The 24,823-nt window shown below is 38.7% G+C and overlaps 2 protein-coding genes and 1 non-coding gene across 4 annotated transcripts in view; 1 reads left to right on the forward strand and 2 right to left on the reverse strand.

The window, feature by feature from the left end:
- Positions 1 to 17,017, forward strand: part of LOC136267862 (cullin-9-like) — a 25,936-nt gene extending 8,919 nt beyond the window's left edge. The window contains exons 6-33 of the mRNA XM_066063027.1: positions 12 to 123; positions 183 to 308; positions 558 to 759; positions 1,069 to 1,243; positions 3,102 to 3,204; positions 3,431 to 3,529; positions 4,027 to 4,199; positions 4,418 to 4,551; positions 4,922 to 5,430; positions 6,073 to 6,248; positions 6,304 to 6,408; positions 6,464 to 6,581; positions 6,801 to 6,993; positions 7,354 to 7,493; positions 8,272 to 8,637; positions 9,509 to 9,703; positions 11,401 to 11,607; positions 11,661 to 11,735; positions 12,883 to 13,035; positions 13,261 to 13,563; positions 13,609 to 13,772; positions 13,821 to 13,911; positions 13,970 to 14,044; positions 14,471 to 14,581; positions 14,638 to 14,752; positions 14,800 to 14,936; positions 15,931 to 15,986; positions 16,793 to 17,017. Of these exons, the coding sequence (XP_065919099.1) occupies positions 12 to 123; positions 183 to 308; positions 558 to 759; positions 1,069 to 1,243; positions 3,102 to 3,204; positions 3,431 to 3,529; positions 4,027 to 4,199; positions 4,418 to 4,551; positions 4,922 to 5,430; positions 6,073 to 6,248; positions 6,304 to 6,408; positions 6,464 to 6,581; positions 6,801 to 6,993; positions 7,354 to 7,493; positions 8,272 to 8,637; positions 9,509 to 9,703; positions 11,401 to 11,607; positions 11,661 to 11,735; positions 12,883 to 13,035; positions 13,261 to 13,563; positions 13,609 to 13,772; positions 13,821 to 13,911; positions 13,970 to 14,044; positions 14,471 to 14,581; positions 14,638 to 14,752; positions 14,800 to 14,936; positions 15,931 to 15,986; positions 16,793 to 16,952 (4,573 nt within the window). The 3' untranslated portion in view covers positions 16,953 to 17,017. The remainder of the gene's footprint in view (positions 1 to 11; positions 124 to 182; positions 309 to 557; positions 760 to 1,068; positions 1,244 to 3,101; positions 3,205 to 3,430; positions 3,530 to 4,026; positions 4,200 to 4,417; positions 4,552 to 4,921; positions 5,431 to 6,072; positions 6,249 to 6,303; positions 6,409 to 6,463; positions 6,582 to 6,800; positions 6,994 to 7,353; positions 7,494 to 8,271; positions 8,638 to 9,508; positions 9,704 to 11,400; positions 11,608 to 11,660; positions 11,736 to 12,882; positions 13,036 to 13,260; positions 13,564 to 13,608; positions 13,773 to 13,820; positions 13,912 to 13,969; positions 14,045 to 14,470; positions 14,582 to 14,637; positions 14,753 to 14,799; positions 14,937 to 15,930; positions 15,987 to 16,792) is intronic.
- On the reverse strand, positions 2,836 to 2,979 carry LOC136237388 (U8 small nucleolar RNA). The gene has a single exon (XR_010692452.1). It is a non-coding gene; the product is annotated as a U8 small nucleolar RNA (small nucleolar RNA).
- Positions 17,018 to 18,867: 1,850 nt separating the features above from the next.
- Positions 18,868 to 24,723, reverse strand: LOC136268633 (acid phosphatase type 7-like). Of its 2 annotated transcripts, none has more exons than XM_066064023.1 (12): positions 24,649 to 24,723; positions 21,291 to 21,491; positions 21,057 to 21,239; positions 20,978 to 21,003; positions 20,826 to 20,923; positions 20,706 to 20,768; positions 20,176 to 20,290; positions 19,650 to 19,754; positions 19,540 to 19,600; positions 19,349 to 19,488; positions 19,164 to 19,298; positions 18,868 to 19,116 (listed from the first exon to the last, which is right to left on the reverse strand). In XM_066064023.1, the coding sequence occupies exons 1-12, from the start codon at positions 24,695 to 24,697 to the stop codon at positions 19,054 to 19,056; spliced, it is 1,239 nt and encodes a 412-aa protein (XP_065920095.1). In that variant the 5' UTR covers positions 24,698 to 24,723; the 3' UTR covers positions 18,868 to 19,053. The 2 variants fall into 2 exon arrangements, with proteins under 2 accessions (XP_065920095.1, XP_065920094.1); XM_066064022.1 differs by lacking the exon at positions 24,649 to 24,723 and adding an exon at positions 24,132 to 24,420.
- Positions 24,724 to 24,823: the final 100 nt, after the last annotated feature.

Genomic DNA, 24,823 nt, shown 5'->3' on the forward strand with positions numbered 1-24,823 from the left:
TGCCACTACAGTATCATAGGATGTGTGGTGAAGGCTGGCAATCAGTCTTGTTCCGAAGTCATCCTACAGGGAGGCTTTAGAGGAATAGTGTCCGTCCTCAATCAGTCAGGAGAATCACGACGGGTAAGTGTGTGTATTGTGTTGCCATGGTCACTACTTCACTTTCTGTTTGGTTACCATAGTTACAGTTGCTAGCCATCCAGGTGTTACACAAGATATGGGAGTCTAGTGAAGACAACAGATCAGCGACAAAGACCAAATTGTTTGATAACTGCCTCACCATGCTACTGGAAAGATACGAAAAGGATGTTAGTTTCCTGCTCTGTTGTATAGGGTATTTGGGAAAGAATTCATCCCCTTGATTTTCCCTGTTGATTTTTGTTGTTTTAGTAAGATTGTGCTAAATAGAGGTTCCAACAAGATTTTGGTCTCGGCAGTGAAAAAGAAACTTATTAGAGCTCATTATATATTATAGCAAAATTCTTAGTCATAAAATATTAGATCCTCAGTGAATCTTCTCATAGTGGCTATATCCATTGTTTTCTCATTAACTCTAGGAAGAAGTGATGATGTTATTGAGGGAGCTAAGAGGAACTTCCCCAGATGTAGAGGACATGTCTACTGTTACTCAGAAGGTTCTGGTTGGAGTGCTAGCTGGAACTGTACAGTTGATAATACAACATGTTAATGATTGCCGACGATATCAAGATCATGTGATGCTACCCAGACTGGCCACCCTAGTCCAGTACATGTCATCAGGTGGGCAATGCTAGCCTTATTTGGTTGGGAAATAATGGCAAGTGGGTAAACAGAGTTAATGCAAATTTGTCAAACGTGCCAATAAAAATTAAATGTTGTGCAGAGGGAAACTTGGCAAGTGTGACAAGTGACCTATAAGGTTTGTGCATTTAAAAGGATCTTTCTGCAGCTAGCTATGTTAGCTTAGTCAATCAATTGTGAACACCATCTAGTAACTCTAAGCTAATTTAGCGTCAATAGTTTTTAAAAGTAATAAACAGTATGGTGGCTCTGCTGTACTAGTGAACTCATCTTCCTTTCCCTCATTAGTACACAGTGGCCTGATAGGGACACAGGAGCAGTGCTGGGATCGTGTCGAAGTGTCTAGTGGCAGTTTTCGTAAGGACCAGTTGACTGATGGAAACAAGCATACCTACTGGGAATCCTCCGGCCACACTGGATCTCATTGGATAAGAGTATATATCAAGAAGAACATTGTGATTAAGTATGTCTGTCTGTCTGTGTTGCGTGTGTGATAATAGTGGTATGTCTATGCGAGGGCAGTATGCATAAGATTGGTAGAAGGCCTCTATGTTGTACTTTTTCTCTATATGCTTTACAGCAGCAGTACATCAGTGTACAAACATGTTGAAAGACTAATACAGCACTCGGTTTCACCTTGTGCTGTATTAGTTCAGAGAGAGAGCACACACACACACACACACACACACACACACACACACACACACACACACACACACACACACACACACACACACACACACACACACACACACACACACACACACACACACACACACACACACACACACACACACACACACACACACACACACACACACACACCACACACACACACACACACACACACACACACAAACACACACACACACACAAACACAAACACACACACACAAGCAAGCAAAGGCAGTGCTTAAAGTGTGATGTGATATAGTACTTTCCAAGTCATTTTGTTCAGAATAGTCACCTCAAATATTCAGAACTGCTTCAGGTCTCGACCATCAGACCATTAGTAAGTGTCCATACAGCTAGTCATAGAACTAGCAAATAGGATTTGCTTGGTTAGTTTTAGCAATTTACATGTGATCAAGCTAGCTGTTTATCCATAAATACTTTTCATACCAGTAGCTGTGTTGTTTACACAAAAGTATTAAAATTTTCTGCATCTACCACATAACATTCTCGCAAAATAAAATATTGACCAGAAACCAGCCTCACAATACCTTCATAGCACCTTGGCAGTATTGGTTAGGTATATAGCCAAGCCCAAAAGTGTTTTTAGTGCAACCCAAAATGCTTCCAATAATAAGTTTTTTCTGCTGAGCGACTGACTGACTGACTGACTTGCTTACTTACTTAATGCTTTCAGACAAGTATAACTCAGTAGCAGCTAAGGCTACAGGCTTGACTCTAGATGTCGTTTTAGCTTGACAAGCATACCGTAGTATGCACAATGCATTCTTCATGGACTTACATTTGTCCTCTTTTATGCTTTTAGCTGACAGTGCAAGATCAATTCATGGTAGTGCATTGTGGCTTTCCTGTAGCTTTGCTGACTAGCCATCACAGTTATCGTTGATATTTTCCATAGTGACTGGATTGATTGCAGAGACACTTCTCATTCTGTTGTTCGTTTGTAACACTAAATATGAAGCATAGTGGCCACTTCACTTTTCAGTAATTGATTGGTGGGGTACACCTTCAGATACAAAATTAATTTGTAATGTCTATAGTGCCGTTCTTTCTTTGATGCGGTATGCGTGGGTTAATTATGTTACAGAGAAAGTAAACAAACAAGCTCAAGGAATAGTTAGGAATTTAAGGGAACATAGAAATAAAAATGAAACAAGGGAGGTCATCTACACCCGCAGATAAACTAGTGGATATTTAATCCCTATACTTCATTCTATAGCTACTGAATTAGTGATTAAATGTCCACTAGTATATCTGCAAGTGTAGATAACCTCCCTTGTTTCACTACTCTTTATTTCTATGATCCCTTGTGCTTGTGTTATTACTATATGAAGTGTTGGTCACATCACCAGCATGGTGTGGTTCAGTTATGGGATACAGGAGGTGTTGCAGTCCTACCTGTCCCCAGAGTGTCTTAACTCACTAGCAAGTCATAACACTCTTATACATCACGTCTTACAAGCGACCTCAAGGAGGTCACAGGTAAGGATTACACCATACTGATGATGACAGTACTAACACTGCTATCAGTTTTATAGTGATGGGTGTTAGATTTGATTGTGGGTTTGGATTTGTGATGTTCATGTAATGTGGTTGTGATGTCTATAATATTTGATTATGGTTTTCAGGTCATTAGCGATTAGTGTCAACAGCAGTGACTCCAGTTACCTTCCTCACAAGGTGGCTATTGAAGGAGGAAACAGTGTAGATCACATGACTGTGCTTGCTAATGTAAGTGAAGATTGAATCTGACTGATCGTACTTAGTGTATTGTAGCAAGAGTGCTATGTACATTATGGCTTCCTTATCGTTCACTGTTTCACAAATGGCCCTGTCTCCATTGTACTTGCATTGGAATTTCTATATCAAAACTTCACAAGGCTATATTGTACATGTGAAATTTGTGAAACATAATGGCAAAATGAATCATATGCTAACAGTTTCAATCTTCACTTAGGTGACAGTAGAAGCCAACACTACTGGAGATGTTAATCTATTGGGTAATCTACGTAAACACTATCCAATCATCACAATCAAAATCAAGAAGTGTAGCCAGGTAACCTTCTAGACTATGAAGCTAACCACAGTCAAATGACAGATAATTTAAGTGTTTTGAACCACGAACATATCATATATTGACAATTTTGTAACAATTGTGTTGGTCCAGCTGATCATTTTCAATCACTGGTACCTCTGCCAACCCAGTGTGGGCAGAACCCTCATGTTGGAACAAAATCTGTCCATATTATGGAGGCTTTTTCTATTTTGAGTCCAATTATCTAAGAGTCCTTAACTTTCATAGTATGTGTATATCTTAGCTGTTTGTATTACAGATGTTCTGGTCAGTATATACGTATTAAGAGATATTTTGAGACCTGAATTAGCAGCCTGTTTACACTAGCCCTCTGTTTTGAACTGTTTTAAACCAGAGCCAAGTATCAAACTGAACCTATGCACTCACCCAGAATGATCAGTAGTATACACAGGCTGTGTCTGGATTATATAGGTGTCCGCAAGTGTCCACATTAGTGTAATCACTTTGTTACCTACTAGGGTGGTATTGACACAAGGGTGCATGGCCTGACTGTGACAGGATCAGAGTTCAACCCTATGTGGTCTGTGTTTGGAGAAGTGTTGTCCACAGCGACTGGTATTTTCTACAACATGCTCACCTACACATGGTCACAAGAGCCAACCCAACCTGACTTACTGGACCTGTTTGACAGGTAAATATGTAATACAGTGGAATCTCTCTGTAATGGACTCCTTGGGACCAAACATTTTAGGCCATTTTACTGAAACTTTAGAGGTAAAATGTATGGAACTAGACCTAGATATTTGTCCTTAACTACTGAGGTTATTTCTATTGTGTCTGTAACTAAAAAAGTTTGTTACTGTATGTGTAGATCTTGTCATTCAAACAATGATACATATGTTAACACAGGCTCAGCGATCGAGTGGCGTATGAGCAATCCTTTGCTGATATGTACCTGCAAACAACTGTTGCAAAGGAGAGTTTAGGACAAGCTTGTCACCAGTACCTAATCCAACCAATGGCTAAACAGTTCACACAGAAAGGTCAGCACAATAGGTCTAGGAAATGTATTTTTTTTTGCGAATTGCACTTTGTTACATTCATGTTTTTATGAGCGATTGTGTCTTTATTATTACACTTGTATTGGAATGCCATATAAGGTTTGGAAATACGAATTTGTTTTCTGAAACCGCCAAAAATGTTTTACAGAGTTTTTATTCACCTTGAGTTACACATGGATTGTTGGCTACCTGTATTTGGAAATACAGTTTTATTGTGTACTAAAATAATTTTTTGACCACAAAATTTCTTGACTTGTATATTTTTTGAAATAATCATGAATAATTATATAAAGTCCCAGAATAACTGGTGTACAGTATCATTTAATGTAATAATTTGTTTCAATTTCTTCAGGTGGTGACAAGAAGCTGTCTGGTTTGATTGGCTGTTATTTACAGAGGATGTACTGCCCTTCGTTAGAGACCATTTTCCCTGTTGCTGATGATGACACCAGCTCATGTGACTACGTGTTAAGTGCCGAAGACTGGGTATCCATGTCACGTATTCGCTGCATGTGCCGCCTGTTAGTAGACTGTAGCTCTTTTACCAGCACTGGTTCATCTGCCAGTAGCAAACAGAAATCAAGCAAAAAGGAGCCAGCACCTTCATTAACCACAAATTCTTCATCAGATGCACTAGTACAGTGTTGGAAAGATACTGTGAAGCATCACGTGGAACAGACACTCAGTGTTGTGCTAGCAGAGAGTAAGCCGCACACTGTGGCTACTGGATTATTGAACATTTATAACAAGTTAAAGTGTGCAATGAGAGAGCTGTTTGGAGGACACTCACGTTATGCCATCGCTCTTAAAGAAGGTTTTGCTGAGCAGTTACAAGCACTCAGCGAGCCTCACAGTGTACAGGTATGCAGTAATAATCAACTGTTATAATGTAGAAGAAGTTACGCTGTTTCATGTATACAGTGTAGAGATGCAACAATATATTGATATATCACGTATCGTATTGTTTTAGACAATATCGCTGTATTGATACAAAGTCAAACCGTATCGATATATCGCGTATCGTGATATATCGACATATCGTGGTGGCTGACAATCAAATTATTGTACATTGTGGTTAAATTGAGTAATATGTAATGTTTCTCAAAAACAAAATTTAAAAACAACATAGACCATTACTTAGACTCTACTTTGTATCATGCCATATATCGCTGTATCGTGATACACCAGAGACAATGTATTGTTACGTCTACACACTGTATCATTGCAACTCTAATACAGTGTAGGTTGAATGTGATAGAATTCCAGATCCCTCGCTGTATAGATACTTACAGTTACACCTTGAGTTGAAAGCGCACTGACTATCATAGTGTGAATAGGGTGTTACAGGCACTTGCCTAGATTGCAAGTTGTCTGGGGATCTAATCAACACTTGTCAGAGATTCTGACTCCATCCTCTACATGTACCCTTGCATGCCCCCAGTGGGATAGTAATTAGCAACAAATTTGGTGTATGTTGTTTATGTGTCTTTTTGTTATTTGTAGTTCTGCCAGTCATTTTGTTTGTCGATTGATTCACTGCTCAATGTTAATGGTCCTGATCGTCATCAGCTGTCTGCTACCATGGAAACAGAGAGGGAAACCATATTATCACAACTTGCTGAACCGCTACAATTCATACACAACCTGGACCTGTCCCATGTGTTTGAGCATTACTACCGGTAAGCATGGCTTATTAATGAGAAGTGTGACTTGATAGTGAGGTTACCTATATAGATGTCACTTGTCAGTTAGAATCTTGAATGGATGGTCAATCTCGTTGCCAATGGAAAGGAGATTGGTACAAATGTTCACCCACTGCTTTCCACACAAGTATCCCATGTGAGTGGTCATGTGATCCTGGTGGGAATGGCATGTTCATGATCACGTGTCACAGGTTGATGCTGGCAGATTTGGACCAATCAAAACAGCTAATGGATAAGTTTTGTGACTCTGAACTATTGGAAGGTTTTGACATGGTCCTAGCAGGCAGTAGGCTGCGTGCTCCACAGAGAGTAAGTGATTTTCCACAGCTAGATGTTTTTGTGGAGTTATAATCCATGTGATTATTTCTGTCAGCCAAAATATATGCTATACTATATGACTATCCTTCATGTCTTTTTGAAAATGTATAATTATTTTTGCTTTTGCTCTATTCACATAAATTTGGCCATATATTGTTGGTACCTAGTTAGTGTACAATTGTGGTTTACTAAGGTATTCTTTTCATGTAGAGATCTTTTGTCATGCCGGCAGATGTGACTGGATTAGCTCAGAAGTGCTCATTTTATAAACAACACACATTGCAAGTGTATACCCTTACCCCATGCTACTGGCCTCTCAATTATCAGCCCCTCCCACCCCTGCAAACTCTCCCACAGCCACTACAGCAATTCTGCACTGACTACCAATCCTACTTCTGTTCAGGTTAGTGTACTACAGTCTGCCTTCTATTAACAACTCTCCTAAGTAAGGACAAACACTCCGTATTGCCAACAGCATCCAGTGTTGCCTCTAAAAGAGAACATCTTTATTTCCACAGTAATAGCTCATAAAGATTTGGTCCTAAATTCTTCCAGGTTAATTCCATCATTGATATAGGAGTCTTAATAGGGATTGAAAATTCAGAAATAGCCATGTTTTGAATGTGGTTGTAGTTTCCATGATTTGCTAAATGTATGCTACTGGCAGCTATACCATTTAAAAAGGAAATAGTTGAACACTAACTGTCTAAGAATTTCTGGTGGATATCTGCTATGTAAAAATTATTGTTTTTCTTGTTCCTAGCAACTCGAGATGAGGAGCAGGTAAGAAACAAGAAGTTGGAGTGGACAGTTTATGGCAGTGGTTGTTTGAGCTACAATAAATTACGATTGATGGTGTCCACAGCACAAATGATCGTCCTACTACAGTACAACAAATCTGAGGTATGGGAAGTTCATTTTGTAGTGGTACCTCCATTATCTAAACAGCTCAATCACTAAAGTTTATATACAGGCTTTGTTTGGTTATTCTAATAGAAGGGCATGCACACAAATGTACACATTGCTAAATGCTTAACAATTGTTGTTAGTCAGCCATATTTGAGGGCGAAGGCTGCAGCCGTTCTCAATGGTACCCGTTGTGGGTAGCTTGCAGTGGGTACCTGCCTTCACATGTAACTGACTAGTAACAGTTGTTAACCATTTTTTGTAATGTGCATTTTGTATCAGTCTCTTTATAGAACACACACACGTACACACACACACACACACACACACACACACACACACACACACACACACACACACACACACACACACACACACACACACACACACACACACACACACACACCAGTTAACACAATATTCTGGCTTAGCCTAGGATAGACAATGTCCTACCTGTAGTATGCTTATCATTTGGTCATAATATTTGTGTACAGGGCAGAGTATCAAACACTACATTGACATCTTAGGATTGCTTATCTATCACCAGTAGTGGTATTAATTTGAAGGTGAACTTAACATAATGTACTTGTACAGGCCATATTAGCTCCTTGTGCAATTCTTGCCCTCTGAAATTGATAGTAACTGCTCAGTAGGTGCATGTTCTGTTTGAGTAGGTAGTTGGGACTCTATGTATAAAGGGGTAGTATGTATGTAGCACACTGGGGCTTGATACCAGAGGGTTTATTGAAATTTAGTTTTTCAATTTCATCTCCAGGTGTACAAATTTCACTCTTTGCAAGCAAGCACACATTTGGGAGAGGAGCTATTGAGCCTCACCCTTTTAGCACTAACCTCAGAACCACAGAACATTTTAGTAGCAATACCACCAAGTCAAGATGGCGTCTACTCCCCTGATACCACCTTCAAACTAAATCATCAGTTTACATCACAGGTTGCTAAGCAACGTAATCCACAACAATGTATTTGGATCCACAGTGGTCAGTATACCTCTGGTTACCATAGCAACAGACAGGTTGACTTGGCACACTTGTTTGAGCGACGCAGAAATATCATGGATGCTGCCATAGTGAGGCTGTTGAAGAGAGATAGGGAAGTTTCTACTGATACCATTGCTAGCTATGTAAGTTAAAACCCGTTGTGGAAAATTTTGCTAGGATATAGGTTGCAATCAATGGCGTCAGAGTAGGCGTGGCCAGTGACACCACTCTCTGGCTCAGTGAAATAAATTTAAAAAAAAAACTTTCTATTTAACTTAGTGAATATGCAATACTTAGCAACACTTATTTAACCCAGAATCGTGTCCACTTCCTTTGTATTGGACACCTCTAAAATAATTACCATTATATTTAGCTTTGTTTGTTTTTCTTTGTAACTATTTTGGAAACATTCCTTAAAGTTTATATTTTGGATTTAAACAGTATTATAGAGGTGCTGTCTAGATTTTACTTTTCAAGTAGCTAGCACCTTGCACACAGGCAGTATTACAGTCCAAAATAGCATTTCTTTCTGGGGGAGCACCCCTAGACTAGCTGCATTTGGACTGAGCCTTACCACTTTCACTTTTACTCTGATGCCCCTGGTTGCAATGGATTTGCAATTTTCACCATTTTGATTCATGTTATTAGACATTACATCTATGTAAAGTTTTATTGAGTATTTTGCACAAGTCTCAATAGTTGCAATGCAAAACTTAAAAAAAAAACTGGTTGGGCTCCCTAGGGTTCGTGCTTCAAGCCAATGTACTTTGTTTTGTAAACATAATAATAGATGTACATAGTAAATCGTATACATATAATGTATACAGGACAATGATTTATAATGAGTCCATGTATTTACAACAACAAGAAACAGACTTAGCATATTTATTTTAACAGTGCTTAAAATATGTCCAACTTACTCTGTAGGCCACTATGCAACACATATGGAGTTGTATACATGTATTTGAATCATTGTTTACTGTACGTAAGCTACTGTGCTTATATTTGTTGTAGGTAATCAAAGGATGTTCCATTGGGCAGTTTGAGGGAGGACCACCATTTGAACGTTTTGACTGTGACAGTCGTGATGTTTGTTTCCGTATTGACCGACTAATACTAGATGGGTACCTTCACCGTTGTAGTGTGAAGCCTCATGTTATCCTTTATCAACCGTCTACCATGGAACTGTTGCCTAGCAGTAGCCAACCAGTGAGTTGTGTGTGTCACCATGGAGAATGTTTAAGTGAAAATGGCTTTTTTGAAGAGGTGGCCTTCTATACAAGTGGCCACTAAGAGTAGGTCCCATTGCATAAATAGTTTCTAGTTTACTGTTTTAAAAACCAGGCACAAGGGCGTAGGAACGATTTTTAGAGTGGGGGGGCCAAAGGCATCCATAATCAGCTAACTATAAATTGATCAACACCTATGCAGGCTCACAGATAGGGCTCTTGTAGCTCAGTTCATAAGTTCGTTTATATATAGGTGTTGTGAAGTGTTATCACTAGGTAATAAATATAACCCTACAGCTACAATGTATGCACGGCTATCTGCTCACTCTGCTATGCCTACTGCACGTGCTCGATACATGTATATATCACATGAGAAATCATGGTCACGTGAAGGTCTTTCCTTTATGTTTATTGTACAGTACCTCCACTACAAGGTTTATAACATTAACAGTATTATCCGCTAAGCAAAACATCATACCTTGAAGGAACTGGGTTATCTGCTGTAGCAGGTTCTGACCGTGAGGATCATGTGAACCCCACACCACTACTGCGTTCATGGCTGGCTACTCTCATTTACATATCCTTGTATGCCTTTCTTTAGACTACTTGATAAATCAACTCTTCACCAAATTCAATAGTCAGTACTCAGAAGTCAGCAACTCCTGTACATTCACGCACTACAATGAGACTGCCCTTTTAGATCTGCTGCTATCCTTCTATTCGAGTGTAACCTTTCCCATCATAATACCACCGATGTGGCATTCTTTTCACTATTTAAGCTTCTCACTGCACAGGCTCCAGGAAATATTTGAACAACAGATGTCACGTGCAAGGACTAATCATAAATAAAATTATAGGCGCTTTTGGGTCTAACAGTGAATGGCTTGACAGTTGTGGAGGACTCGAGGGGGGGACTGGTGATGCCACAAGAGACAGTGCTGGTGCATTGTGTTGTATGGCTTCTTCTATGAATGTATGTATTTCTGTGTATATAGCTTTGGCTGATTGTTTCAACCTGAGCTAGTTGGCCCCAAAAGTGGGGGGGCCAAAACATGCTTTTAAAAATAGTGTGGGGGCCATGCCCCCCCCCCCCCCGGCTCCGATGCCCTTGACCAGACGTGTACCCACAGCTGGCCAAAGTCTGGCTGTGGGCTTTTGCCTGGTTTCCTGAGATTGTTTTCCAAAAAAGTACGTGTATATTTGTATGTATGTTTGTTTGTTTGTTTGTATATTTGTTTTTTTCTGCACCCACATGAGCAAAATGGTTTATGCTAAAAGTAGCCTGTAAGTTTCACACTACTCTATTAGGCCTTGTTAGCTTGTAGGGGCCTACCGATTATGCTAGCATAATATTGAGTGTAATAGGAGCTGAAAGCATTGAGCATGATGCTAGCATAATAGGTAGAATACTTGTACCATACTATAATCCTTGCTTGTCAAAACACAAATCACAAAAAAGATCAATAGAACAGTCAGTAACTCTAGTAGAACAATCAGACTGTTCTATTAGAGTATGCCGATCTTTCCTGTGATAATTTTGACAAGCAAAGATTTATAGTCTCTACTTCAGCCACTTATTATATAAAGTACACGTTTATTAGCAAAGCATGGGAGGTAACTGTATGGGCACCTGGTTTTTAGAAGTAGCACAGCCAACTTGTTTTTTGTGTTGCTAAGGGCTCACATGATCCCAGAAGAGCTGTGTCAATATCTCGCAAGCGTCCCTTGACAACAAGTAGTAAAGCACCAGTTGCTCGGACTAAGAAGAGGTCAGTAGAGTGTACCAGCCATTCTCATATTGTTACCAAGACAATGACAAATTCATCACTTACCTTTGAGGATGTACAGTCTTTAATTGTTTCCATGGTAACTAGGATTAGTGAGGTGAGTATGTTAAGCTGTTGTTATAGTGACAAGACCATGGTCACTTTTAACAGGTGACCAAGCTACCTGCAGACCAGGTGGAGTTGTTGCTAAGACGCCATCAATGGAGTGAGGATGCTGTAATGCAGGTGAGATTGTAATTGTTGTTGATATATCCACACTGAATGTGGACACTTGAGGACAGCCATTAATTTAATGTCCTGAAGTATTTCTTAATACATAGCTAAACCAACCTGGATACGTGTACCTTGACACTTCGTTATAGTTAGTCACCAAATACCAGCATTTTGACGCATACATGCTGCTATTAACATACAAACCAAGGCGTAGCTGAGGTGTATTGCGTCATTCTAACACCTCCTACGAATCGTTTATGCCTTGAAAACACTGGTGTTTGGTGTCTAATTGTTTTAGAAAATGGTCAGCCAGCAGTGAAAAGGACATCGTAGCTATGCCGCGTGCCATTGCTAGAGAAGAGTATATGAAAGGCTGCATGCCAACCTCTGCTTGAAAATTTACTGGCCTCTTAAGGCTCAGTGGCTGAGACAACACTTTTACTGGTGATACACATTGCTTATCAACAAGTACTGCATCAGTTTGAGTAAGCAACAGTATCTTGGACAGTACTGTATATAGTTGTATTGGTGCAGTACCAGATGAGTATCCTCATACGCAACTACTAACTAGTACCCAAGGCAAGTCAAGGGTGACCAAGACTCAATGGAATGCCTCATGTGAAAGATGTGAAAGTGGAATCATATAGCTAGCGACACTGATCTGCAATGGTGCCTGTTGTGTTGCAGCAATGCTGGCACTGAGCCAATTTTCTAGGAAAGTAAGGCACCTGAATACCTGCCTTGGTACTCCAGTTAACTCACCGGTATAGGTGGTGAAGCACTAGCTAGCTACTAGGCCAATTGTGCTATTGTTTTGTTGACAGTATATCAGCGGTCAACAATAGTTAACTAGTGCATGGTCAATCACCGAGTCTCTTAGTAATTAGTACTAAGAGACTTGTGTTGGAGTCTCTTTGTGATATAGAAATTTCTGTTTTAATTGAACTTCAAAGCATTGTTAACATACCATTTTATAATATTTCCCATCTAAAGTATATAGTAGTGCTCACAAACCCAAAGGCCTTGATATGGACACTCAGGACTCGGACAACACAACTACATGCATTGGTCATACATGTTTACTCACGCACACGCACTCGTACAAAGCATGTGAAATATGAGCCAACTTATTAGTCATTTTGTTGTTGTTCTTATACAGGAATACATCTCCCTTGGTGACGAAATATTAACAGAGGTAGGATTGGCAAAGACAAAGGCATCATCTTCAGCTATCACACCAGGCAACTGTCGAGTGTGTCTCAATGATGTATCCAACATCATGAGACTGTCATGTGGTCATGAATTATGTCAGGTTAGTGATCAGAGGAGGTTATGTATTTTTCCCACCTGAAACTAACCTTGTTACTCTTGAAGATACACTGGGAGAATTGAAGCGTCCCATAATTATTGTCTGTTTTATTAAGACTTACACTGTGCTAGTAGGAAAGTTAATGTGAGCTTTTATCACTTTATTACTTTCTAATATTCCTGGTTGTGTTATACCGTGTCATCATGTATCATTACTACTTGTACACAGTCTTGCTGCAAGCAGTACTTGACAACACGTCTGTCACAGAGTGTCCCCCTGGACACAACATGTCCTATTCTCAGCTGCAAACAGCCAGTAACTCGTAGCACATTCCAACAACTGTTGACACCAGAAGTGATGGGCCAGTACGAACTAGCAGTAGTGAAGTCTTATGTTGAGATGAGCAAGTGGTTTACTTGGTGCCATAACCCTCAAGGCTGTGGTATGGCATTGAGGAAAGCAGATGGCAGTCAGTCTGGTACCTGCAATAAATGTCACTGGTCATCTTGTTTCAACTGTACCTTCATTGAGGTAATGTTGTATAGTATAATGTCATCATTTTACAATATACCATAGGCACACGAGCCAGCTAGTTGTAAGGATATCACCCAATGGATGGAGGCTGGAGGGTTCTATGAAGGAATGGGGGAGGATGCCAAGTCTAAACAATTGTCTAAAATGATCTCCAAACTTTGTCCAGGCTGTAGTGCACCCATTGAGAAGAATGAAGGCTGTTTACAGTAAGATTGTTGTTGTTGTTGTTATTTTTTATTGTCACTTGTTGACAGTATGAAGTGCAAGTGTGGCTGTGACTTCTGCTGGAGGTGCCTGAAACCATGGAAACCATCTCACACTGACTACTTCAGCTGTTCAGCTAAGGTTTGTCATAATCACATGGTCCTCTGTGTGATCACATGATCCTTGCATTGTTCTACAGGAGTCCAAAGCTGCTCAGGATGTAAAGAAGTTTGTGGATTACAATCAACGTTGTTCACAGCACCATACATCCTATGTATGTCCCCTTGTTCATGTTTATGAGACTATCACCTTTTAGTATATAGTTTTGTTATATGGTGTCACTGAGTATCATTGTGACCCATAGGTAGTGGAAATGAGGGAGGTGGCACCACTTTTATTATTAGTCAATGCTTATACTAACTCAAGGTACTCTAATAAAGCAGTCAATATAGAGCATTGAGCAATAGAACAGTCAGTCAACCACTGTAGTAGAGCAACCACAACAACAGCCAGTTATGTCAGCTTCTAAAATACCCCAGACAGACCACCCCCAATAATGTAGGGGATCCATGTCTCGTACTCCACTATTGTATTACATTCATTATTTGCATGTCACACTACACAAAAGTTAGATATGTATACAAAGTTTCAAGTGTATCACACATCACTAGTATAAATTGTGTATAATTATCACGTATAGGGATTTGCAAGACGATTATGTCAACTAGTCAACAGCATCACAGAGCCGGTCAACATGAATCACTTATCCTTCATCATTGATGCATGTGAGCTACTTGCAAAATGCCACAAGGTCAGTAGCCCCACCCCTCTCGGGTGTTATCCTAATACTACACTAATGTGTTTTAGCTGTTAGCATATGCCAGTGTCAGCGAGTTCTTCCGCAACAAACGAGTTGTTGATGCTTTTTCATTCCTCACTGAAGACTTGGAAGGGGACACAAATGCACTACAAGCATTTCTTGGTATGAGATACTGTCAACACCTATCAGGTGTTAGTATTAATTCACAGAGAACACTCTATTATCAACTACCAGTGGTGTAGCCAATTATATCAGCAAACTACCTGAACGTCAACTGATTGACGGATATCGGCTACTGAACAAGATAAATAGCACAAGAGATAAGCTATCAATTGGAGCTGACCAGGTAAGGCCGGCTGCCATTGGGCAGTTGACTTCCTTCCTTACTTATGGCCTGTACAATATAACTTTGTGTAGTTTTGTCACAGTATTCTTTTATTCTTCACCTTTGTATGCTAACATCTCTCACCTAAAAACCAGACTCAAGTTTCCTCAGGACAGTTTGGCAGTATTAGTTTGGCAGAATTAAACACAAAAAATGCCTTTAGAGGTGACCCCAAACCCTCTGTGAATGTTTTAACTGACCAAATAGCTGATGACTTCAGCCAAAAATAAATTGACTATGGTTGAGGTTATGTAGGCTTGATTCTTCATTTTTCATTGGCCTGAGATGTGCCTTTTCGCCAACCGCAGCAGCTACAGTGGTTACTTTGTTCTCCTTTGTGTCCTGTGTTCTTTTTTCCACTATCGCATAGGTGGTAGTTAACATGTGATGGCTTTAGAATAGGCTATCACGAAAACGATCCGCAATATAGTGGCTGGATTGATTGCAGAGACACTTCTTGAATAGTTTTATAATGTGTTTGGTGCCTTTGATGTGGTATGTGCTAGTTCACAATAATGTAATTGTGTTACAAAAAAAGTAAACAAACAAGGAAAATATATATATATTTGAGTAGGGATGATAAAAATATAAGCCACGAAACTATGATTAAATGTCCACTAGTATAGCTGCAGGTATAGTCGACCTACTTTGTTTCATTGCCTATCATTCCTACTCAAACGTAAAATTTCTAATTTCGTTTTACAAAATTAATCCACATTATGAGCAAACAACATTTCCATCAACATTTTAATCCTACTGATTGGACATCCACCATGTAATATGACATACTAAGTGTTATAGCTACTTCTCTCACTTTGTTTTCTGGAACTTCATGCTGTGCCTTAGAAAAACCTTAAATGGTTAATGATCAATCATGCCTTAAAATTATATACACACTAGGGGAAAATAGGGGAACAGCTATCTTATACACTGTATGTACCTTTTGTTATTACAGCTCAGATTTGGTGTGGTCACTGAGGAGCCATCAGCTGAAGTTATTCCATCAAGATTGTAAGAACTATATAATGTGTGAAAGAAGGGGTCTTCACGCACATCAACTTCTCTTGACTTTTTCTACAACAGTTTTCTTACTATGTTGTAGATCAATTGACCGTAATATTACTATCTTCCTATTTGTAGTAATGAATCATTAAGTTGGAAAGTTGTATGTGGAAGATCCTTTTCATCAAGAGTTCTAGTTTGGGGGAGAGTATCTAACTGCTCGTGGTGTAGCTTGTACAAACCCACTTACTTTGTATCAAAATTATGTCCTTCATTGACTGTTGATAGGGTCAAGCTATTATTCTTTGAGAGAATAAAAAAAGGTTGCTTAATATCAGTGTGTTTCTTGCAGGGGCGGAGAAATAGGGGGGTCAGAGGGCACAACTGTCCCCTCACTATTATTGTACCTCTTTTTACTCATAAATTTTGCCTTGATTTAGTAGGATGTGCAAAAGGTTACTACATGAATCAATGCTGGGAGTGCATGAGATTGGGATAGTCTAATAGAGCAGTCACCTAACTACTGTATTTCAGCGGAAACATAAGTTGGTTCAATTTATTTTACCTGTCTCCAGAAGCAGATGTGCCTATACGTAATCAAGTCCATGGAGTCCATCTGTCCTTTACTGATTATTAAATATTTTATAACTGACAGCACCCCACATGACTTGCCATCCTCCCCACCCCCACTTTGAAGTACTGTTCTCTTCCCTGGTTTCTTGAATGTATTCCAGTTGGAGTCACGCCTATCCTACTTAATATTTGTGAACTCTTGAATTGTGGTTATATGTCATAATAATTATTAATCCCTACAGGGTTGGGACGACATCTACAGTAACTGAGGTGTGGTACAACTCTGATGAGGACAACAATAACATGTTTGATGATGAGCCATACTCCTCCTCTGAGAGATATGATGACTCTCCTTACTACTATGGCTCTCCTTATTATGACAGTGACTGCTATTCCTTCTGATTAATAATGTACTATAATCTGTCCTATCAATCATTTATATTTACAAATGATTATTGTATACACTATTGGTACACCTCCTCCTCTTTCATGCACTCCAGAAGTGAATTTGCTTCTGAAGTACATGAACTTGGAAGCAATGTATAAACTGTTTAATATGTGGTGGGTAAATATATTGGAAGCTGTCCCCCACCAAAACTATAGGTACAAGTTTGAATACTGCATGCATGAAATTTGTAGTAGCTTTTGTGTACACAGGGGCAGATCCAGGGGAGCCAGTGCCCCCCTTCAGAATTTTATAATGTTCATTGCACATAGCTAGGCACCTTAGACATAATTCAAACATTTTTAATGCGTTTTATGACTATGTGTAATGTAATAAATGTGTGTAGCAAATTGTTACATAGCACAAGAGGAACTAAGGATAGAGCACCCTCTACATTTAGAAATCAAGATACTCTAATAGAACAGTCATTTACTCTAATAAAACAGTCAAGAGTAACATAACTAAAATAGCTGTTCTAAATTGAGTTAATGACTCTATCCACGCGTTAATGACTATAGAAATTCTCTGGAGATGCAGCACATATAATTATTATGCTTAAATTTTTTTGTGATGCTTGTGCAGGGGATCTTATGCTAATTCTAAAGATTTCAACTTAATTAAGTAGTGTCTTGTAATTAGCTAGTCTTTGTGTTGTATGCTACATCTCATGGAGCTACTTTTACAAACTGGAAATCACTTAATTAAACATTTACAAATTTTAGTCAAAATTATCTCACAATGTTAAGTTTTATTAGGGAGCAGTTTAAATTAATTCTGCATGGTTTTAACTCGGTGTTTGAATTTCAGTCAAAATTGTCAATCTCAGAATGTTAAATTTTCAAAATTCCCTCTTCGGGGGCATGCCTCCAGACCCACCTGGAGAGCTCATGCTTTGCATTTCGTGGAGTAGTGACTTCTACCCCCCAGCAAAATCCTGGATCCACCCCTGATACAAATATCTTTAATATGCTTTCTGATTGGTTTGGAGTGATGGTGGTGATTTGTATGAGTAATATATTTATGACCCAAAAAGTAGTTAGTTATGGTATAAAGGACTGCCACTACTCACTGTGAAAACCGCACGGGCATTTGCAGTTAGCCTCTTAGGAAACTGGATACACTATGGAGGAATATTGTGTGTTGCATGTAATGACTTCTATTTAGCTTAGATGTGGCACAATTTCCACTATACAGTACTATAAACTGAGTGTGTTATGTGTTAAATTAGCAATATCTTTGGAATGCTTCAATGTATCATCACAAAATTTTAACACAAGGTAGACAGTGTTTCATTGTAGCTATACTGAAAAAAGAAATTTGACTAATGTGCCAAAATGTATGGTTTTCCAAAAATTAATAGGTTCACATTTCATCATCTCTACATTTAATGATTGTATAGAAGTTATAAACAAACTTGCTTACATAGCTAAGCATACAGGAGGAAGTCAGGAGAAGGGACTTAAACCCCTTTTACTTCTCAATAAAAGATGGGGATACTCTAATAGAGCATTCAGCTAACTCTAATAAAACAGTCAGGTGCATGTAAGATTTTAATGAACAATCAGCCACCCGCCCACAATGGTTTAGGCTAACTTTCTGATCTGAAACAGAAAATTGAGAATAAGTGGCCTAAACCCTGGTGCAGAAATTGCCTATGTTTGAAATAAAGAGTCTGCACTTTTGGGGATATAACCTTTCTTACTATTCTGTGGCCACTTCAGTACATTTTAAAATTAGGCACTGAAGGTCTGTAGGGCACTTGGTCCTTTACAGATAAGTAGTTTAGTGCCAGTTATTTAGCTACACTGTATATCTACTTATAGCTAATTCCACAAAATTAATACAGACATCTAATTTTTATAATCATGTAACTGTCATAAATTTACTTTTATTTTTGGTCAGGGAAAACAAAAACATATTTATATATATATATATACAATGACACATTATTCAAATAGACAACAATGGATAAGATAGTATCCTAGCAAACATATTGAGGCAGCTATAAATATTTTCTTTAAATAATTTGTCCTAGCAGCTACAGCATAGCGATAATTATTAAAGCCAGCCGGGATATCCTTTGCTTCTCACAATGTTAATTTCATCGATGATCTTCCCATTCTATAAAGATAATATGTGTTTGAGTATCAATGTTCTAAACCACTCACCTGATCATCAGAGATTTGTTGCCAATTGACATGAGTGGAGTTTATCACCGTCATGTGAGAGTATCCGTAGTCTAGGTAACGAGCAGCATCCCATGGCATAGGATCAGTAAATCGGTCATGGAACTCTCTACAACCCTTTACAATGCATAAGACTACAGTGGAAGATTTCTAGTTACATTTCTTACAGCAGATCCAGTGATAAGGTGTACTGGTGCTTTAGGGTCCATATAAGGTTCACTGTCAGATCCATTGTACACTGTCCTGTTGTAGACTGGCCACATTCGTTGATACTCATGTTCATGTGCCCACAACGCTATATCAACTCCTACAAGTGTGGATTAAAACACCAACACATTAAAGCAACTCAGCTCATTACCATATTTGTAGAACAGTGGCTCCAGAGCATACAGATGAGATGAGGAGTATCCTGTCCTTATCTATCAGTATATTATAGTATTTGTTATTACTAAACTTGATGTACCATACAATGCTCTCCCTCTGGTCACAGTCATCATTATCATTAGTAGAGCAGTACATTGGTCGATGGGCACCAGTAATGATCCATGGTCTATCCTTCCTAGAGTTGACTTCCTATTTTAAAAATTGTATAAAAGGATGTGACACAGCGTTTATCAGGAGCCCATGAGTGCCTCGAGGTGGATGTGCTCCTGTACTTATCAGCCATCAATAACCACTTGGCTTATTGAACAGCATGCACTTTATATGGAGATTAAATGAATAAAATTCAACCTCTACAGGAGTGTTGTTAAACTAGCAGGTGAGAGATTCATGAGTGCTCTATTTGAGTATATTCTTCATTCAACCTAAGGTACTTTAGTTCCTCAGTGGGTACTCTTTGGACTACAGTGCAACGTGTACTGAATTGTTCATTTAGCTGATTACCCTGTAGTCTTATTGTTACAAGAGGTTCAGGTAAGTAAAAAGCTTGCTAATTCAGATAATAGAGAAAACAATTGTCACACTAGCAAAACTATTTATAGTTGATAAATACCTTCAAGTCCTGTTCCAGCCAGTTGTATTGTTCCCCTATCAACTCCACACCATATTCAGTATAGAAATACACTTCAGTTGAGAATATCACAAAGTGAGCATTACCAACATCCCAACTGGAATACAATAATGACAATGGTTTATTCCATGCGTTATTTTGTAGGTGCCTTAATAGAACTATACAGTTAGTTTGAGGATGCAGTAATTGTATACATGTAGTAAACAGTAGTATTAATTTGCTTACACAAAGCATAAGATGTAAACATATGGACCGCATGTTTCAATTCCTAAATGGTTGACATGATTGTTCTACCAGAGCATGTGGTTGGATTAAAGTGGCAAAAAATTACTGGAGTAGTAATCTCTTAATATGTATAAGCAGCTGTTTTGTGCTCTATAACCAAACATAAAAAAGAAATGACTGAGAAACTACTGAAAATCACTCAACTTTCCTCAGTCAAAGCATTTCCATTATATTCTATATATGGTACAGATTGACTTAATGAAGTGCATCAAACTTCTGTATATTACCTGTAGTAATAGTTAGCATGACCACCTGGCATGGCAAACCTGTTGATGTAGTGAGAGAAATTGCTGCAGAGGACAACAAGTAATACTGCTTTGATATTAGCAATGTGGGGATTAACTTACTAAGCATTCTCATGATTACCAGGTGCAGCCATGTATGGTATTTGTGTTGCTATGTCCTGTATCATGTTCATAAAATCATCTCCAATGTTCCCTTCATCCTTTTAGTAAGTTCCAGTATGAAAAACACATGCAATGCTGAATGTATAACTCACAGATGCCATGTCATAAGCAAAATCACCTGTCAGTTTAAAAGAAAATTGTGTGTATGTGCTGGAGAACTTCGATACTTACCAATATGAAGGATGGCATCAAAATGTCCAGCACTTGTCTCACTTTTTAATCTGGAGATTGAACGAGCATTGGTAGATCCCATATCACCATAAATAGCCAATCTAGGACTCCAGTTGGTCCCATCATTAAGTGTTGTCATAGTGAAGGTGTTACTCCACTTATCAGAACAACCAACCTTGTAATCTGATGTGTCATAACATATCATACTATACAACCAGTTATTATATCACCTACCATATTGAGTGGCTGATTTGAGGCCAGTTAGAGTAACAGTGTGCATGTATCTCACAATGTGATTCTTTCCTCCATCCACAAATTTCACCATTGTACCATTAACAGTTATGAGAAGGTCACTACCATGTTCACCATACTGTACTGTACTCTGATCAGTAGGGTCAAATGTAGTCCACATTGCCACCATCTCAGTGGGGTCACCTGATAAATGACCATAATATATCACTAAATTATTTTGAGTAACTTTACAAGTTCAAACACATGCTAGGGAGCATATACATGCACATGCACATACCATAGATTCTTCATATGAAATATATACTTATATAAATGCCTGTCTTCTGTATATTCTGAATATCCTGCATAAGCATGAGGCTGTCTTACTCAAAATTGAGCATTATGTTTTGAGCAGTGATAACAAAAAAAACACCTATTATGCATGCTCATAAGAAATACCCATGGTTTCCAAAAAAACTTATGTCACTATTTTGTACCATGTTAGAGGCATTTACACTGATGGTTCAGTTATACATAAAGTCTTCTATTCTTTGGCTGGTTGCTATATTATTATCATGCAACATTCTACCTGACTGCTTTATTAGAGCATTATGACTGCCTTAACCACTCGTAACTCTCTATTACTGCATTTTCTGCACAACTGTAGTGCATTTGGGAGAATCAAATTAATGACTACATGAAAAAGCACCAGATGTAATTGTGCACCATCACCATATACCACATTCAATAAGGGTGGTAGATGCTTTGCAGGGAATTAAGTTATCAGTTACTTGACAGATTATACACAAGTTCAGCTCCATTATCAAAGTTTGTTTAGTAGGGATAGCTCCAATAATGAACGGTGCCTGCCAAAAAGCTGCCTCTAAAAACCACCCTAGAAATATCTTAAGTGAGCAAAAATATTGTAAAGGAATAGTCTTAGCATACCTAATGTGAAATATAGCATTAAATTTCTCGTACATGTGCCAATATCAAAAATTTCTTGTAAAATAATGCCAAAACCCAATTTTTGACTTGCCAATGGCAAAACTAGAAGCTAAATAACACATCATACAGACACCATTTTTCGCCACAATACTTAACTCATTGAGTGACATATGCCTGTTGGAGTTTCGATGAGTGTCTAGTAGTACTCTGCACCTGTCTTTCCTTTAATTTTGGATGTATATATGAAACAAAACCATATCAATTAAGGAATAAATTATCTGTATCGTGACACCTTAATTCTGTATTAGATGCCACAAAATTATTTAAAGTAGTGCCTCATGCTGCTTTAAGAGGTATTACTGGTAGACATTATACCTGCATGCATGATAGGACTTGGCTGGAATCTAGGGACACGCCCTTTAATGATCTAGCTGTACTTATAGCAATTGATCATTAAAAACATGCCTCTTGTAGCATGGTGAAAAGCTATTCCTTGAACATTCGTGTATAGTCCATACAGGAAGAGGAATCTATCACTCTGGAAGAAGAACTGGTAAGTGGTCTATTTCCTGAGATTCAAGTTTTCGCTTAGATCGCATTCATTCACAGTTGTGACATGTTAAAATATTACGTGTTATTAGAATGTTTTCGGCAGTGCATGTGGTCTATAAAGTAGTCACTCTAATACAACAGCCATGTTCGATATTCTAATAAAACAGTCACATGTACATATCATAGCTGTAGATTAAACAATATTAAAATGAAGTAGAGATCTAAGTGATAAAAATGAGTGAGACAAGATTATATGAATGATGGTAATACAATTAACATAGCTCTGTGGGAAAATCAAAATAATTGTTATGACATGTCAATGTAGCGATTTTCACACAGAGCTCTGTCAATTGTACTACCATCATTCATATAACCTTGTCTCACAAATTTTATTAGGCCATCATTATTATATTGTTTGTTTCCCATCATGCACCTAGTAGAGCAAAAAACTTATGCAGGCATTAATATAGTGTTATTTGAGTATGTGACTGCTCTATTAGAGTATTTCGATCTTGAAAGGTACAAAGACTGTGTACCCATGCACCCTGGTGGAAGGACTCCAACCCTTTACAAGTTACCCTTCTGCTTTGTTTATATACATAGCTTATGCATTTACCTTAACACTTGGTCATTCTGTGCCTCTCTCTGTCACGAAATAGTGCATTCAAGCGTTCTATACTCAAATTAAAAATTGATGCAGGTAGCTAATTAAAAATTGATGTGGACGGTGACAGGAAGCAAGGAATAAAATAATGATGGCCTTAGATTCCTCAGTTAAGGTGCTTCTGGCCCACAAGCCATGCCAAATAACTACAAATGGCACACCTCAGTGGCAAGTGTTGTGCTATAGCTGATTCTTTGTGGATTGTGCACTGATGCTGTTGCAGCAAACCAGCGAAAAATTGTTGGATTGTATTTCACTCGTATACCGAGTGGCATGAGCTACATGCTACATTGCACTGTAAAAGCGATTTCCCCCCTCAAATATTTAGTCAGGTCAGTCAAGGAAGGCTGTTTTCAGCTGTGTCCTGAGAACACAATAAAAGACATACTCAAAAGAAAAATTAGCTACATCACACAATACAATTTTTAAAAATCAGGCTTTACAGGCTCCTTGAGCCTTCTTCACCTGGCAAATACTAATACTTCATCGACAGTTTTAGCACCGTACGCACTGAGTGCTTTTTGATCTTTCATTTATGTCAGTATACCACCGTTGAGTTATTTGGACAATTTTTCAAGCAAGAAATTACACAACGATGGTTTTAATAATAGTTTTTACAGTGTTATATTAAACAATGACATGCAAATTAGCTAAATCACAACAGCTAATTAATTTTGTACCAGTGGAGGACAAGTGGATTTGCTCCGGTTTGTTGTTAACTAGTCCTTCTGCTGCTATTATCATGATAAATTGAATCACTGAGAGTCGTTTAAATGACATCATTTTCCTCTTCAGCAACACAAAGTTGACAAAGTAAAAGGGCGTCGCACTTGTATATATTTCCGTATCGTAGATAGTGTAGCCTCCGAGGCATTTAGCTACGCCCACCATTCTAATTACATAACTTTTGCATTAGTCTCACGTGGGCGGGGTGGGCAGCATATATAGCTCGTTTAGTTTCTCTTTTGTCCCACCAGAGACTATTGGCTTTTTTACATCACACAATATTCTATGCATGTGTATGCGTAGTGTACGTGTGTGTGTATGTGTGCCATCTGTGTGTGTGTGTGTGTGTGCGTGCGTGCGTGCGTGTGCATGTGCGTGCGTGCATGCATGTACATGTATGTGTGTGTGTGTGTGCGATGTGAGGCGGCATTGTTTGTAGTACACCTATAGACCTTATTGCGCCTTCCGTACTTAGTTGAGTTTGCTGTTGGTCACAGATCATCCTAGAGAAAATGCCCATCAGTGTCACTCCCCTTGTCACAGATGCTACAGATTGTGTGGGTACACAGTGACACACACATGTACACACACACACACATGGTCTATAATGCTTGCACGGGTCTGCAGTGCTACCAGAGAAATGCTT

Source organism: Dysidea avara, chromosome 10 (genome assembly GCF_963678975.1).
Source record: "Dysidea avara chromosome 10, odDysAvar1.4, whole genome shotgun sequence".
Taxonomy (NCBI): Eukaryota; Metazoa; Porifera; class Demospongiae; order Dictyoceratida; family Dysideidae; genus Dysidea; species Dysidea avara.

Coding starts and splice junctions, on each gene's coding strand:
- LOC136268633 (XM_066064022.1), bottom strand. CDS start 24,342: ATGGTGGGCGTAGCTAAATGCCTCGGAGGCTACACTATCTACGATACG. Junction 21,240..21,290: donor CAAATCAGCCACTCAATATG/GTAGGTGATATA, acceptor ATGACACATCAG/ATTACAAGGTTGGTTGTTCT. Junction 21,004..21,056: donor TGATGCCATCCTTCATATTG/GTAAGTATCGAA, acceptor TTAAACTGACAG/GTGATTTTGCTTATGACATG.